Source organism: Oncorhynchus tshawytscha, linkage group LG31 (genome assembly GCF_018296145.1).
Source record: "Oncorhynchus tshawytscha isolate Ot180627B linkage group LG31, Otsh_v2.0, whole genome shotgun sequence".
NCBI lineage: Eukaryota > Metazoa > Chordata > Actinopteri > Salmoniformes > Salmonidae > Oncorhynchus > Oncorhynchus tshawytscha.
Window position 1 is genome coordinate 20,551,625 of NC_056459.1, and position 13,515 is coordinate 20,565,139.

General features: G+C 41.7%; 3 protein-coding genes across 22 annotated transcripts in view; 2 read left to right on the plus strand and 1 right to left on the minus strand.

Moving 5' to 3' along the window:
• Positions 1-1,325: 1,325 nt before the first annotated feature.
• LOC112229536 (ly6/PLAUR domain-containing protein 2) lies at positions 1,326-3,438 on the plus strand. The gene is made up of 3 exons (XM_024395423.2): positions 1,326-1,684; positions 2,139-2,252; positions 2,608-3,438. Exons 1-3 carry the CDS (start codon positions 1,564-1,566, stop codon positions 2,826-2,828), a joined length of 456 nt encoding a protein of 151 aa, XP_024251191.1. The 5' UTR covers positions 1,326-1,563; the 3' UTR covers positions 2,829-3,438.
• Positions 3,246-7,094, plus strand: rplp1 (ribosomal protein, large, P1). Its single transcript, XM_024395424.2, has 4 exons — positions 3,246-3,437; positions 4,071-4,145; positions 4,451-4,553; positions 6,972-7,094. The coding sequence occupies exons 1-4, from the start codon at positions 3,366-3,368 to the stop codon at positions 7,055-7,057; spliced, it is 336 nt and encodes a 111-aa protein (XP_024251192.1). The 5' UTR covers positions 3,246-3,365; the 3' UTR covers positions 7,058-7,094.
• A 155-nt stretch (positions 7,095-7,249) lies between these two features.
• Positions 7,250-13,515, minus strand: part of ptk2aa (protein tyrosine kinase 2aa) — a 166,086-nt gene continuing 159,820 nt past the window's right edge. For 14 of the 20 annotated variants that reach the window (XM_024395421.2, XM_024395420.2, XM_042310496.1 and 11 more), the window contains 4 exons: positions 10,515-10,523; positions 9,357-9,512; positions 8,975-9,055; positions 7,250-8,829 (listed from right to left, as the gene is read on the minus strand). In XM_024395421.2, coding sequence (XP_024251189.1) covers positions 8,611-8,829; positions 8,975-9,055; positions 9,357-9,512; positions 10,515-10,523 — 465 coding nt within the window. In that variant the 3' untranslated portion in view covers positions 7,250-8,610. The remainder of the gene's footprint in view (positions 8,830-8,974; positions 9,056-9,356; positions 9,513-10,514; positions 10,524-13,515) is intronic. The other 6 variants (XM_042310501.1, XM_042310499.1, XM_042310498.1 and 3 more) reach the window with 1 other exon arrangement.

Here is a 13,515-nt window from a genome sequence, read left to right on the forward strand (position 1 = left end):
TGAATTAAGTTTTTGAAATGAATGAATATGAGCAACTAAAATAAATATGTTCATCTCTGCTGGTATTTTTGATTGTTGTTCAACCAATGTCTTTAATTTTGGATCCTGAAGAAATGCAGTAGTATCTTGGCCAAAAGGTAAGACACTGACAGATGGAATGTATACAAATACAGATCATCATCAAATCATTTTATCATAAACACACCCTAGAGCTGGACCCGGAACATATAACTAGTTGGCAAACGTTTGACATGATCTCGTTCCACCAGTTTCGAAAGTAAAGTAGTGATGATGATGGCCTTGTAACTAAGAGACAAACACAAACACATACAGAGTTTCACCCTACTTACTGGTGTCAGTTGGTATCACATGCCTTTGCAAACTGAAAGGGATGATAGACATGATGAAAGACAGCAGGACAACATTGAACACTGCAAGTTTTAAGTGGCTTCAGACATTCAGTTACAAGAATGAAACAATATTGTAATGAACAGAGAGTAGAAATAGCAATCAATCCCCCCCAAAATAGTAAATCTAGTACTTGAAAACATAAAAGAAATGGGTCATATTTGACTTGAATTAACTAATCACAGACACTTCTGACATTTTAAAAAACTATACTGAACTGAAAATATAAACGCAACATGCAACAATTTCAATGATTTTACTGAGTTACAGTTCATATTAGGATTTAAATAAATTCATTTGGCCCTTAACTATGGCTTTCACATGACTGGGCAGGGGCGCAGCCATGGGTGGCCTTGGAGAGCATACGCCCACCAACTTGGGAGCCAAGTCCAGCCAATCAGACTAATTTTTCCCCACAAAAAGGGCTTTATTGCAGACAGAAATACTCCTCAGTTTCATCTGCTGTCCAGGTGGTTAGTCTCAGGTCAAGAATCCAGACGTGGAGGTCCTGGACTAGTGTGGTTAAATGTGGTCTGCGGTTGTGAGGTCGGTTGGACGTACTGCCAAATTCTATAAAATGACGTTGGAGGCGGTTTATGGAGTATACATTAACATTCTATTCTCTGGCAACAGCTCTGGTGGACATTCCTGCAGTCAGCATGCCAATTGCACACTCCCTCAAAACTTGAAACGTCTGTGGCATTGTGTTGTCTGACAAAACTGCACATTTTAGAGTCGCCTTTCATTGTCATCACCACAAGGTGCACCTGTGTAATTATTATGCTGTTTAATCAACTTCTTGGTATGCCTGTCAGGTGGATGGATTATCTTGGCAAAGGGGAATTGCTCACTAACATTTGAGAGAAATAAGCTTTTTGTGAGTATGGAACATTTCTGGGATCTTTTATTTCAGCTCATGAAACATGGCACCAACACTTTAAATGTTGCGTTTATATTTTTGTTCAGCGTATTAAGACAAGCGAATTGAGAACCCATTTTTTAACCTTGACCTTGTGTGATATAATGATGCTCCTGCTATTGTTTCAGTGACCCCTATAATAAGATACATCTCTAAACCACACCATAATGTCACGTGTTAAGTGCAACTACCTTCAGGTGATACTTTAAGGACAAAGGGAAGGAGTGTCTCTTCATATGGGTAGATCTTTCTTTAGAGAGTGTCCCAGTGTTCCAACGTGTCAGAAGTGCTGCCACCACGGAGCCATGGAAATCATCACTGTTCTCCTCCTTCTGAGCTTCTGCAGCCCTTTCTCAGGTAAACTGCTATTTAAATCTATGAAATGTTTTATTTCCAATCCATGGTGATGCTGATTTCTGCCATATGGAGTAGTCTACTATTCTGATCTTTTCATGTTGGAGCTCTTGCATTGGTTTATATCATGTTACTTAGTTCTATAAGTTGTAGGTCATTTCTTATGAATTCATATCTTATAATGTGACTACTACAACAAATACACTTATTTAGGGCTTAGATGGAGAGCCAAATCCATTTTCTAGCTTTTTCAAATAATGTTTTACGTTTCATTCTGATATTTCTCATACTGAAACCAAGTTGACAGACCAACTGCACAGCATTCCATTGGACTGTAGTGTTTATGTTATAGCTGAAACAAAAACTACCTGGAATACTTTCCATTCATGTTTTTGTAATTTGCCACACCAGTTTTTAGAAATTTGGAGAAAGATTATGTTGTTCATATTTAAAATAGATGCTCTGAAGTGCTATGTGTGCAGCTCCACCACAACCAATGATGCATGCAACCAGTCATCCCAAACCTGCCAGGCACCCCTTGATACCTGCATGACCACTGTGGACACATTTGGTGAGAGTACTTGGAAACCTAAGTGACACCAATCACAGTAGCCTAATAGGAGTAGAAATGCATTGATCCCATGGAGAGGGGAATTGATAGGTGAATTAATACATGAAAAAGTGAAGCTTATTTATTTGTATTGTAGTCTATTCCAGACAAAATAACCATACCTGGTGAACAGATTTGAGAATTTAAAAGTGTGTGTATATACTACAACCCCCCCAAGGTACCTTATTGCTATTGGTTACCAACGTAATTAGTGCAGTAAAAATAAATGTGGTATACGTCAGCCAATCAGCATTCAGGGCTCGAAGGACCCAGTTTAAAATAGTAAAGATGCATTATTTCCCTTTTCCATCCACAGGCAAAATAAAGGCCATAGGGAAGTATTGCGCCAGTGCAAGGACCTGCAAAGGAGCAGCGTCAGGGGCCTCAGTGGATGCGAATGGCAATGGGAACCAAGTCACCTGCTGCTCCAGTAACCTTTGTAACATCAACGGAGCAACTGGTGTTGGGCTAAGCATACTACTGACTCTGGCTGTGTGTTTTAGCCATGCTGTGCTCAGCATTTTCTGGCTGCTCTGAGAATTAATGGATGACCTCATAGCATGGGGGAATTCAGACATAGCCTGCCTCCAGCACAATAGGCAACAATTTCATTTAATATTTACCAAACTAATACAGCGCTCATATATATTGTTTGTATTTATATTGAATTAATGTGACAATGTGGTGCGGTAATAAAATGTATGTATTTTATTTGTATGGCTTTGGCTGTGATGTGTTGTATTGTGTTAAATAACTGTGGTAAATAGTTTGGCCCTATGTGAAGAGATTTAACAAAGATGAATCTTTGGTAAAAAAAAATAAAAAAGTTAACTGGTTTTATGTTTGCTCTACAACTGGTATATATTTGCATTGACTCCTCCCATAGAAGTGACGTTTATCAACATATAAACATATGTCCCGCCCTTTTTCATTCCCTTTCCGCTAAAGTCTAAGTAGTAAGTCAACGTGCCTAAGGTGCTTGGTTCTTCTTTTGAAGCTAAGGCCCTGAATCCGGCGACTAGCACAACCAAAATTAGGCATCCGACGCCCAAACTATAAAATATACATAGAAAGATGGCATCTGTATCTGAACTCGCTTGTATTTACTCTGCCCTCATCCTCCACGATGATGAAGTCACGGTCACAGTAAGTCCTGCTTTCATTACCAAAATGGCGCCTTTAATGGCCTCTGTATCTAACCAGGCAGATTTGGAAGACTGGTTCTTGTCGTTAGTGCCGAGGTAGTGTCTACGTGAATACGAAGTGAGAGTACGCTAGTTATATAATTGCCGTTAACTGTCCAAAATGATCGCTTACTAGCCGGATAGTTTACTAGTCGGCAATGTCAGTAGTTGGCTAACATGTTATTAGTTAACGTTAGCTAACGTTAGTTAGCCAGTGCCGCAGCCACCATGAGTCTTCTATTCTAGCCAACAATGTGCTGTTGCTTGAGGCATTGCTACTCTAGCCTGCAAACTAGCTAACCCCGGTGCCTTAGTCAGATCTGTTTATGGCAAATTGCTAGCTAACCAACGTTGACTATTCGGCACATTTATTTGCCCATATCTTCTTGGCGCTAACTTGAGCATGTTAACGCTGGTAAACGGTCACGTGAATGCGATGAAGGCAGTCACCAATGGCTGTGGTTTCTTCCCAGTCGCCAGCTTACTTGTTTACTAACCTGACAAAGGCTAAACAACACCAGTCTGATGGTAGTTTTGGCTTCATGGTTGTAGGGGTCTGTGATGTCTAATCTAATATTTCTCCATGTGTTTGCAGGAAGACAAACTGATGGCTCTCATCAAGGCTGCCAATGTGACGATTGAGCCTTTCTGGCCCAGTCTGTTCTCCAAGGTGAGTGAAGCCCTTTTCTCCATCACCTTACACATATACAACAGGGTTATGCATTTATTGGGGAATCCTCTGTGGAGCTTCCAATTTATTCCTTCAGTGCCATCCACACATTCCTTCATATCTATGGTGTAAGACCTTCTGTCTCTACTAGTTTACTGTGGTGTGTGTGAGAGCTGCTTTAAAAAACATCAGTGACGATGCCTATTAGTTGCTTTCTGTAAATGATTATACTCAGATATGTGGTAGTCATTTATGTGTAAAGGCTACACTGTCTGACCCTATCCTGCTTCCTGTATGTGTTACAGGCCCTGGCCAGCGTAGACATTGGCAGCCTGATCTGCAACGTGGGTGCAGGTGGTGGAGCTGCACCTGCCGCTGGAGGCGCTGCACCTGCTGCAGACGCACCAGGTAACGAAGGCCTTGTTTGGACAGGGATAGTATTATTAGAGCAGTTGGTTGCGTAATTATTTCGTGATAGAAACCTGGAGGTTTTTATTCAAGGCATGAATATATTCATGTCTAGACTAGAGGTCAACCGATTAATTAGGGCCGTTTTCTAGTTTTCATAACAATCGGTAATCTGCATTTTTGGAAGCCAATTATGGCCGATTACGTTGCACTCCACGAGGAGAATGCGTGGCAGGCTGACAAGGTAGGTTGCTAGCAAGCATTAAACTTGTAAAAAAAACAATCTTAACATAATCACTAGTTAACTACACATGGTTGAGTTTATCTAGCTTGTCTTGCGTTGCATATAATTAATGCGGTGCCTGTTTATCATCGAATCACAGCCTATGTCCTCCAAACGGGTGATGATTTAACAAGCGCATTTAACAAGCGTCGTTGCGCCAATGTACCTAACCATAAACATCAATGCATTTCTTAAAATCAATACACACGTATATATATATTTTTTAAATCTGCATATTTAATTAATATTGCCTGCTAACATGAATTTCTTTTAACTGGGGAAATTGTGTCACTTCTCTTGCATTCAGTGTAAGCGGAGTCAGGGTATATGCAACAGTTTGGGCCGCCTGGCTCATTGCGAACGGTGAAGACCATTTCTTCCTAACAAAGACCATAATTAATTTTCCCGAATTTTACATAATTATAACATTGGAGGTTGTGCAATGTAACAGCAATATTTAGACTTAAAGATGCCACCTGTTGGATAAAATACAGAACGGTTCTGTATTTCACTGAAAGAATAAACGTTTTGTTTCCAAAATGATAGTTTCCGGATTTGACTGTATTAATGACCTAAGGCTCGTATTTCTGATATTATATATAATTAAGTCTATGATTTGATAGAGCAGTCTGACTGAGCGGTGGTAGGCAGCAGAAGACTCGTAAGCATTCAGTCAAACGGCGCTTTCCTGCATTTGCCAGCAGCTCTTCAAGCATTGCGCTGTTTGACTTCAATCCTATCGACTCCCGAGATTAAGCTGGCAATACTATAGTGCCTATAAGAACATCAAATAGTCAAAGGTATATGAAATACAAATGATAGAGAGAAATAGTCCTATAATTCCTATAATAACTACAACCTAAAACTTCTTAACTGGGAATATTGAAGACTCACGTTTAAAGGAACCACCAGCTTTCATATGTTCTCAGCAAGGAACTTAAATGTTAGCTTTTTTACATGGCACATATTGCACTTTTACTTCTCCAACACTGCATTATTTAAACCAAATTGAATATGTTTCATTTATAAGTGTTCATTCAGTGTTGTAATTGTCATTATTATATATTGTCTAGACTAGAGGTTGACCGATTATGATTTCAACGCTGATGCTGATTATTGGAGGACCATAATCAGTCAACCTCTAGTCTAGACAATTATAAGCTACACTAATAACTCGTGCTTGGCTGCCAAATGTGTAGATGTCCCCATATTTAAATTGAGTGCTCTCATAATCTTTATTTTAGTGATCCACTTTCAATGTCCCTCGTGAAAATTCCCCCAATCCTGCTGTGAGCTGCTGAACAGCGCACTGCACTTAGATGCATTATGGATGAGAAAGTGAACTTGCCATTTCCAAAAAGTTCAGCTCGGTGGAGAATTGGGGATGCACTTTTAGAGCCCACATCTCATTAAATAGGCCTAGGCACAGTACGTTTTTGAATATTTAATTAAACTGATGTATTTGGTGATTAACTTCAATTGATTAACAATGTATAGCTTTGTTGATACATATAGGCCATTCGTATGAAATATATGCATTTATTTTCTTGCTCAAACTGCATGCAGCACCTGTCAAATTTTACACTCCTACCATGTAAAAATTGACATGGCAGATTCAGACTGGACAAAAATTAGATGTGATGTGTATTGTGCTTGTGCCCATAATCCGTTTTCCTCATACAGCTCTCCCAGCACCAAAGCTGCCAGTCGTAGCATATTCTCAAATGCCCAATAAAAATACATTAGTCATTAAGCAGTATAGGAAATGTGTTCAACAAGTGGGCATATCCCAAAACTCTGCTCATCACTACTCAAATATTAGCACTTGAATTGCCACTATCTGTGTGAACCCTGAGCATGGTCTCTTGAGCCAGCGCTTACTACAATCAGTTCTTTATTCTGTTACGCCCACAACGAACGTCTCTGGTGCTTGCAAGCACTGGCCAGGCCGGTGATAGTAGCCTGATTTCCACTACAGCAGTGGCTTTCCCTTTATTTACCCAGTTTGTCACCAATTGGTTTATTTCACCTAAATCAGACATTGTGGTAATTTGTCAATTTAATTCCTGTTTTAACTTGGAGGATCTTTCATGGTACGTGTACTGATGCCATACCTTGTTTTCCTGCATTTACAGCCAAGGAGGAGGAGAAGAAAGAGGAGAAGAAGGAAGAGTCAGAGGAGGGTTCCGATGACGACATGGGCTTCGGTCTTTTCGACTAAACCAGTTTTTGTAACGAATAAAATCAAAGAAACTGAACTGGCAATATGTGGTTTCCTTTGAGCATCTTGGGTACAAGAAGTGTGCATTATGGGATCACCTGTAAACAATATAATCTAATGGGAGGAATAGTTTACCCTTTGAAATCAACACCCATTATATTTCACAGCACACAAGGAAAACATACTTCTGAAGACAAAGAACGATACATTTTATTAGTTTAAGGAACTGTACAGGTTATTCTTCCTGAGAATAAGTTATACCCAAAACAAGCAGTTTGAGATTGTACACATGATAGGGACATTAATGTCTAACAAGTCTGGAGAGGCAGAATCTGTAAACCAGGGTCATTCATTAGGCACCAAACAAAAAATTGAACAAGTAGGGACTACCTGAAGTTGTCCATTAAGTGGCGCTTATTTTCCATTGCAAAATGTTTTGCTAGTGTGCCCTAATGAAAATGACCCAGGCAATGGGGTTGAAACCAAAGAAGCAGAAAGGTTTAACTTAGGGCTCTATTCAATCCGTATCGTGGAAGTTCAGCATTACTGGGGCGGCGGGTAGCAAGTCGCTCTGGATAAGAGCGTCAGCTAAATCTGAAAATACATTTCTATTGTGCAATCTAACGCTTTATTGATCCAGATTGAATAGAGCACCTGGTTTAAATATACAAAACGTTTGATAAGGGAATTGCTAGCAATGGGACAGGTTTTTCTTTTAACTGTATAACTGCCAAACTATTGGATGATTCAAATCATTTGGCACGTGATAGTTCATCTTCACTGTGGAACTTAAATGCGCCTCATAACATTTAAATCCCAGAAATGCTGAAAAATATATTTATTTGTATATTTACTATTAGTTAACTTAAAAAGTGGCATGTGACATGTTTGGTAAAACAAAATGTATTTTTTGTATATTTTATTATTCGCTGTGTCGAGAGGTGCCTGAGTCTAAAAAAATGAGCTTCCAAAATATATCATTCTAGTGGAGAGTGTTGGGATGAGCATTATATGCTGTGATACTGTAGGATAGGCAAGGTAATTGTTTTAACATTGATCTCTCAGAAACACAATGTTAATCATTACCATTTATAGCTTGTAGTTCTTCAATGGATCAGATGTTCCAGTTAGAATATAATCTATTTCCTCATCTGTGATTATTAGAATTATTAGCCACCTGGAAGAAGACATCTGACGTGAGCTGAACTTCACCTCTGGATAAAAAAACAACAACAATCTGCACAAACGAGACGCAGCCAGATCTAATAAAACAAGAGTTTGTATGTAACTGATCTCCAACCATTCAGGGATCCTGGAGTGCAGCGACAGACAAAGCACAAGTCTATAAAAAGTTTTTCGGAAGGGTACGATCAGGTCGAGTGTCCACTTCGGTCTCTGTCCTGTAGTATCAGGAGCTCTGATCGAGGTGTGAGCTGAGCAGTCTTGACTTGTGACATTGTGCAGTCTATGATTGCTATGGGAGCTGAAACCAACCAGCTCTATTTCCACAGCAGACTCTCTTCCATGCCCAGGGAGCTAGGAGCCGGAGGGGGCTAGTGTGACCCCCGGGACTGGGCATGGATCATCTTGAGCCGGGCCTGGTCGATGACGTCCAGCAGGTTCTTGGCATCCACAGCCAGGGCATGTGCAGCAGTCAGCATTTGTTTCTTGTAGTCCTGCTGCAGGCTGGTGAGGACATACTGCTGGGCCAGCTTCATCTTGTTGATCAGCTCGGCCAGGTCAGAGTTCAAGAGCTTCTGGGCCATCTCAATCTGCAGAGGAAGAGACAGACAGGAGTTAAAGAATAGACAACTGTCTTTTACATAACTTATTTTGTCCTCAGACACAATAGGACAACAGTCTTGGGTATTAACAGACAGGCAATATGTTTATTTGTAATGAAGAGTTGTTAATCACCTCTCTGTGTGTGCTTGCTGGTAACACTGGTATGGTCTCGTCCACTGTGGCCAATAGGGTTCTCAAAGCTAGTCCCACCTCCTGTGGAAAAAAAGAACCAGAATATCATTAATATAAATCAAAGCTGCAACGGCTGAGAAATCAGTGTCCCTCGACAAGAGAAATAATACCATTCCCTCTTGAGGAATGATCACCAACATATGACAATGATTCAACAATAAACTTATCATTCATGTCCTCTCTAGCTCAGTTTGAAGAGCATGGTGCTTACAACAGCAGGATAGTAGGTTTGATTCCCAGGACCACCAACAAATGTAACAAATGTACTAAGTCACTTTGGATGATCGTGTCTGCTAAATGGCTTATATTATTATAGCCTTACCTTGACCATTGGGACGTACTCCTCTGGAGGGGCTGGCTGGATCTTACTGGACATCTCTATAACAGCCTTGACCAGGCCTGTCACGTTCTCATACACCTTGTCGTTGGAGCGGTCCAAGTTGGCCGTGGGGGGAGGGCTGATCTCCTGAGGTTGGATCTACACACCACAGAGATGGGGATGAGTTGGTTCACATTCAACATAGTGAGGGAAGTGAATCTTTCTCCTTCAAATAATTTGAGTGATTCTACAGTGAATCTATTATGATAAAATGTGTGATTATGCTGATCTAATGGGACCAATTTAGTGTCAGTATTCTAGAGAAAATAAGCTAGGTGATTTTGTCTGACTTGATTTTTGATGAGTGCATGAACAGAAGTGTTCCAGCTGCCCTACCCACTGGAACCACAAGGTGGTGTAAAGCTAAAATGGTTTTGTTTCTGTAACCACTAGCAGCCAGCAATTTATAGATCAATCAAGTAGTTTACAAAGTGAACACTAAATGGCAGTATTTGCCAGAATTACTGTAACTCGATTCACAATATGAGAGCATACAATCTCTGAACATGAATGAATGACGTATGATGAATTGGACAACCCAAAACAGAGATCTAGACAAACACACACTCACACACGCCACGGTCCAGAGAAGAGGCAGATGGTGGTGTACTATAATCTACTAAACTACAGTTAGTAATGGTAACTATGACTACACAGCCCAACATGCATCACACCATACCACAGGGAAGAGAGTCATCAATGGAGGCCTAAATATATTTATTATTTCTCCCGCTAATTCATTTGACACTAGTACTGTGACTGACAAACAAGCCAATAGTCATTTGGTCATTACTGAAATGACTGCCACTGAATACTAGATTTGCTTTGTTTATGGCTTTCTTTGCCAAGCCTCACTGGTTTTAGAACATGGGCCTGGATGAAGTGGCCTCATCCGGAGTAGTCGCCTCTAGACACTGATCTAAGACCAGTTTGTGTTGCCCCCTCTAATGGTTACGGTTAGGATTCAGGGAGAGTAAAGTGATCTTAAGGCCAATGCCACTATGCTGAGAAGGTTTGATGACTCCTGTACAGTGGTAGAGAATGTGTTATCAGAGCGCTCCCTAGTGGTCAGACAGTGACTGACAAACACAGAGCTCTTACCCTCCAGGGCTAAAGGGCAACAACAGTAGGTTGGTGCAGAGGCAAAACAAGGGAGAGAGAGGGGAGAGGGGGATGCAGGGAAAACAGAAGAGAGAAAGGATTAACACTGCAGAACAGAAGGCAAGAGGCAACGCATGCAATGCATCAACACAATACAAGCAAATAGGGTCGTGTTCATTAGGGCACACCGTTTTAAAACACTTTGCAATGGAAAATGAAAATGGGTTGAGATAGTATCTCCTGTTTCAATCTGTTTCAAGTGATAAAGGTCTGAGTGCTAGTTGGATGTTGCAGTGAGAAAAAGATCAAAAGGTCTGCACTCTATCGTATTCAGAGTTGCTGTATTGTATTGTTCATTAGTTTTCGCTGGGCCAACTGAGCAGGGAGTCTAAAACCTTTGATCAAGCATTTCATGCTTCATGATCAAAAGACGGTGAGAAGGGAGCTTTGGATTTCACTGGGTTCTGTCTTGTTAGGAAGCACTGTGTTTTCCTTGGGCTTCTCTATACTCCACTGTACTACAAGCCTCTGTTTTTTTAAAAATGTATTAAATTATTAAAAAAACATTTTTTTTTAATTTGACCCCTTTTTTCTCCCCCATTTCGTGGTATCCAATTGTTTTTTTTAGTATCTTGTCTCATCGCTACAACTCCCGTACGGGCTCGGGAGACACGAAGGTTGAAAGTCATGCGTCCTCCGATACACAACCCAACCAAGCCGCACTGCTTCTTAACACAGCGCGCATCCAACCCGGAAGCCAGCCACACCAATGTGTGGAAACACCGTGCACCTGGCAACCTTGGTTAGCGCGTGCTGCGCCCGGCCCGCCACAGGAGTCACTGGTGCGCGATGAGACAAGGATATCCCTACCGGCCAAACCCTACCTAACATGGACGACGCTAGGCCAATTGTGCGTCGCCCGACGGACCTCCCGGTCGCGGCCGGTTACAGAGCCTGGGCCGAACCCAGAGTCTCTGGTGGCTCTGCAGTACAGCACCCTTAACCACTGCACCACCCGGGAGGCCCCACAAGCCTCTGTTTTAATTGGGGTTTATTTTCAGAGCTAGAAGAAGAGCAGCCTCGCTAAGGGTCTCCTTTCAAACTGCCTGCTTGGAAAGTTACGAGAGAGAAAAAGAACTCTCTCCATTCCAACAGTCTTCATTTCACTGGCTTCTCTCGAAATGGACGGTTGTTGCATAACTAGGATCCAAAATAAAAGCCCAGAAAGTGTGGTTTTACCGTGGGCCTTTTCTGGGCCGGCTTGGCAGCGTCTGTCTGGGTGGGGCTGTGTGGCAGAAAGGTCGTGACCCTGGCGGTGTAGGGGTGGATGGTAGGGTCAGGGTGGGAGGATCTTTATCTAACCACTAACCCCCCCATGAGAATGATAGCTTGCCAGGAAAAAAACTGCCTTTTATGTTTTGGGACAGTCATTGTATATTTTAGATTCCCATGGACAAGAATGGTGCTGGGTATGTACGGTGCATTTGGAAAGTATTCAGACCCCTTGACTTAATAAGGCTGTAACATAACAAAATGTGGGAAAAGTCAAGGGGTCTGAATACTTTCCGAATGCACTGTACATGTAAGTGTGTGTTCCAAGTGCAGATAAGTGTATGTGTGTGAGTCTTGTGTAAGTGTGTGTATCCACTGGTGTCTTTCGTGTGTATTTCTATATCTGTCCATGTGTCTAAGTACCATCTCTGTCAGAGAGATGGGCTTTGGGTTGTGCTAGCCTTGCTCTGTGCTGTCTGAGACTTGGGAGGGGGAGAGATGGAGAGAGAGGGCTTCAGAGCTGCGCTGATCTAGGAGCCCCGTTCTGTTCTGCCGACTAGGAGCAACTTTACCCGCCTGGGCTCCTGGTGAACCAGGGGAAATACTGACATGTTTTCAGAGCTTTTCCATTCAGATCCCATTCTACTCTGAATCTGGCTATAGGTTCAAGTTCTCACAGCTCTTGAATAAACTGAGAGGACGTATTTTATGTAAGAACTTATAAAAGGAAGTGGTGATGGCCAGGTGAGAAAGAGAAATCATGCTTGAAACAGCTGCAGCAACTCATAGCAGTCAAAAGCACATGCATTGTCTCAATATTGAAGTAATGGTCTCTTTCTCATACAACGTCATGGTGGTGGTTCAGACTCAGACTTTTCCCTGACCATGTGACCTAACCAGGAGAAACTCTAGGCCCTGCAACTCCTAGGTATGAGTCATGTCCCAGATCTATTGTGCCATCTTGCCAATTCCTAGACAGCCTCCTATGGGAGTTGGCAAGATGGCACAAACAAATCTAGCACCAGGCTAAACCAAGCTATGTTTTGTGTAACAGTGACCCTTGAGTAAGACATTAAGACAGTGTTGTCTTGTTGCTGTAACAGTGACCCTGGAATAAGACATTAAGACAGTGTTGTCTTGTTGCTGTAACAGTGACCCTGGAGTAAGACATTAAGACAGTGTTGTCTTGTTGCTGTAACAGTGACCCTGGAGTAAGACATTAAGACAGTGTTGTCTTGTTGCTGTAACAGTGACCCTGGAGTAAGACATTAAGACAGTGTTGTCTTGTTGCTGTAACAGTGACCCTGGAATAAGACATTAAGACAGTGTTGTCTTGTTGCTGTAACAGTGACCCTGGAATAAGACATTAAGACAGTGTTGTCTTGTTGCTGTAACAGTGACCCTGGAATAAGACATTAAGACAGTGTTGTCTTGTTGCTGTAAGTGTCACCCTGGAATAAGACATTAAGACAGTGTTGTCTTGTTGCTGTAAGTGTCACCCTGGAATAAGACATTAAGACAGTGTTGTCTTGGTGATGTGTTGCTATGATGGTGACCCTGGAGTAAGACAATAAAACAGTGTTGTGTTGGTGATTTGTTGCTATGATGGTGACCCTGGAGTAAGACATTAAGACAGTGTTGTCTTGGTGATGTGTTGCTATGATGGTGACCCTGGAGTAAGACATTAAAACAGTGTTGTGTTGGTGATGTGTTGCTATGATGGTGACCC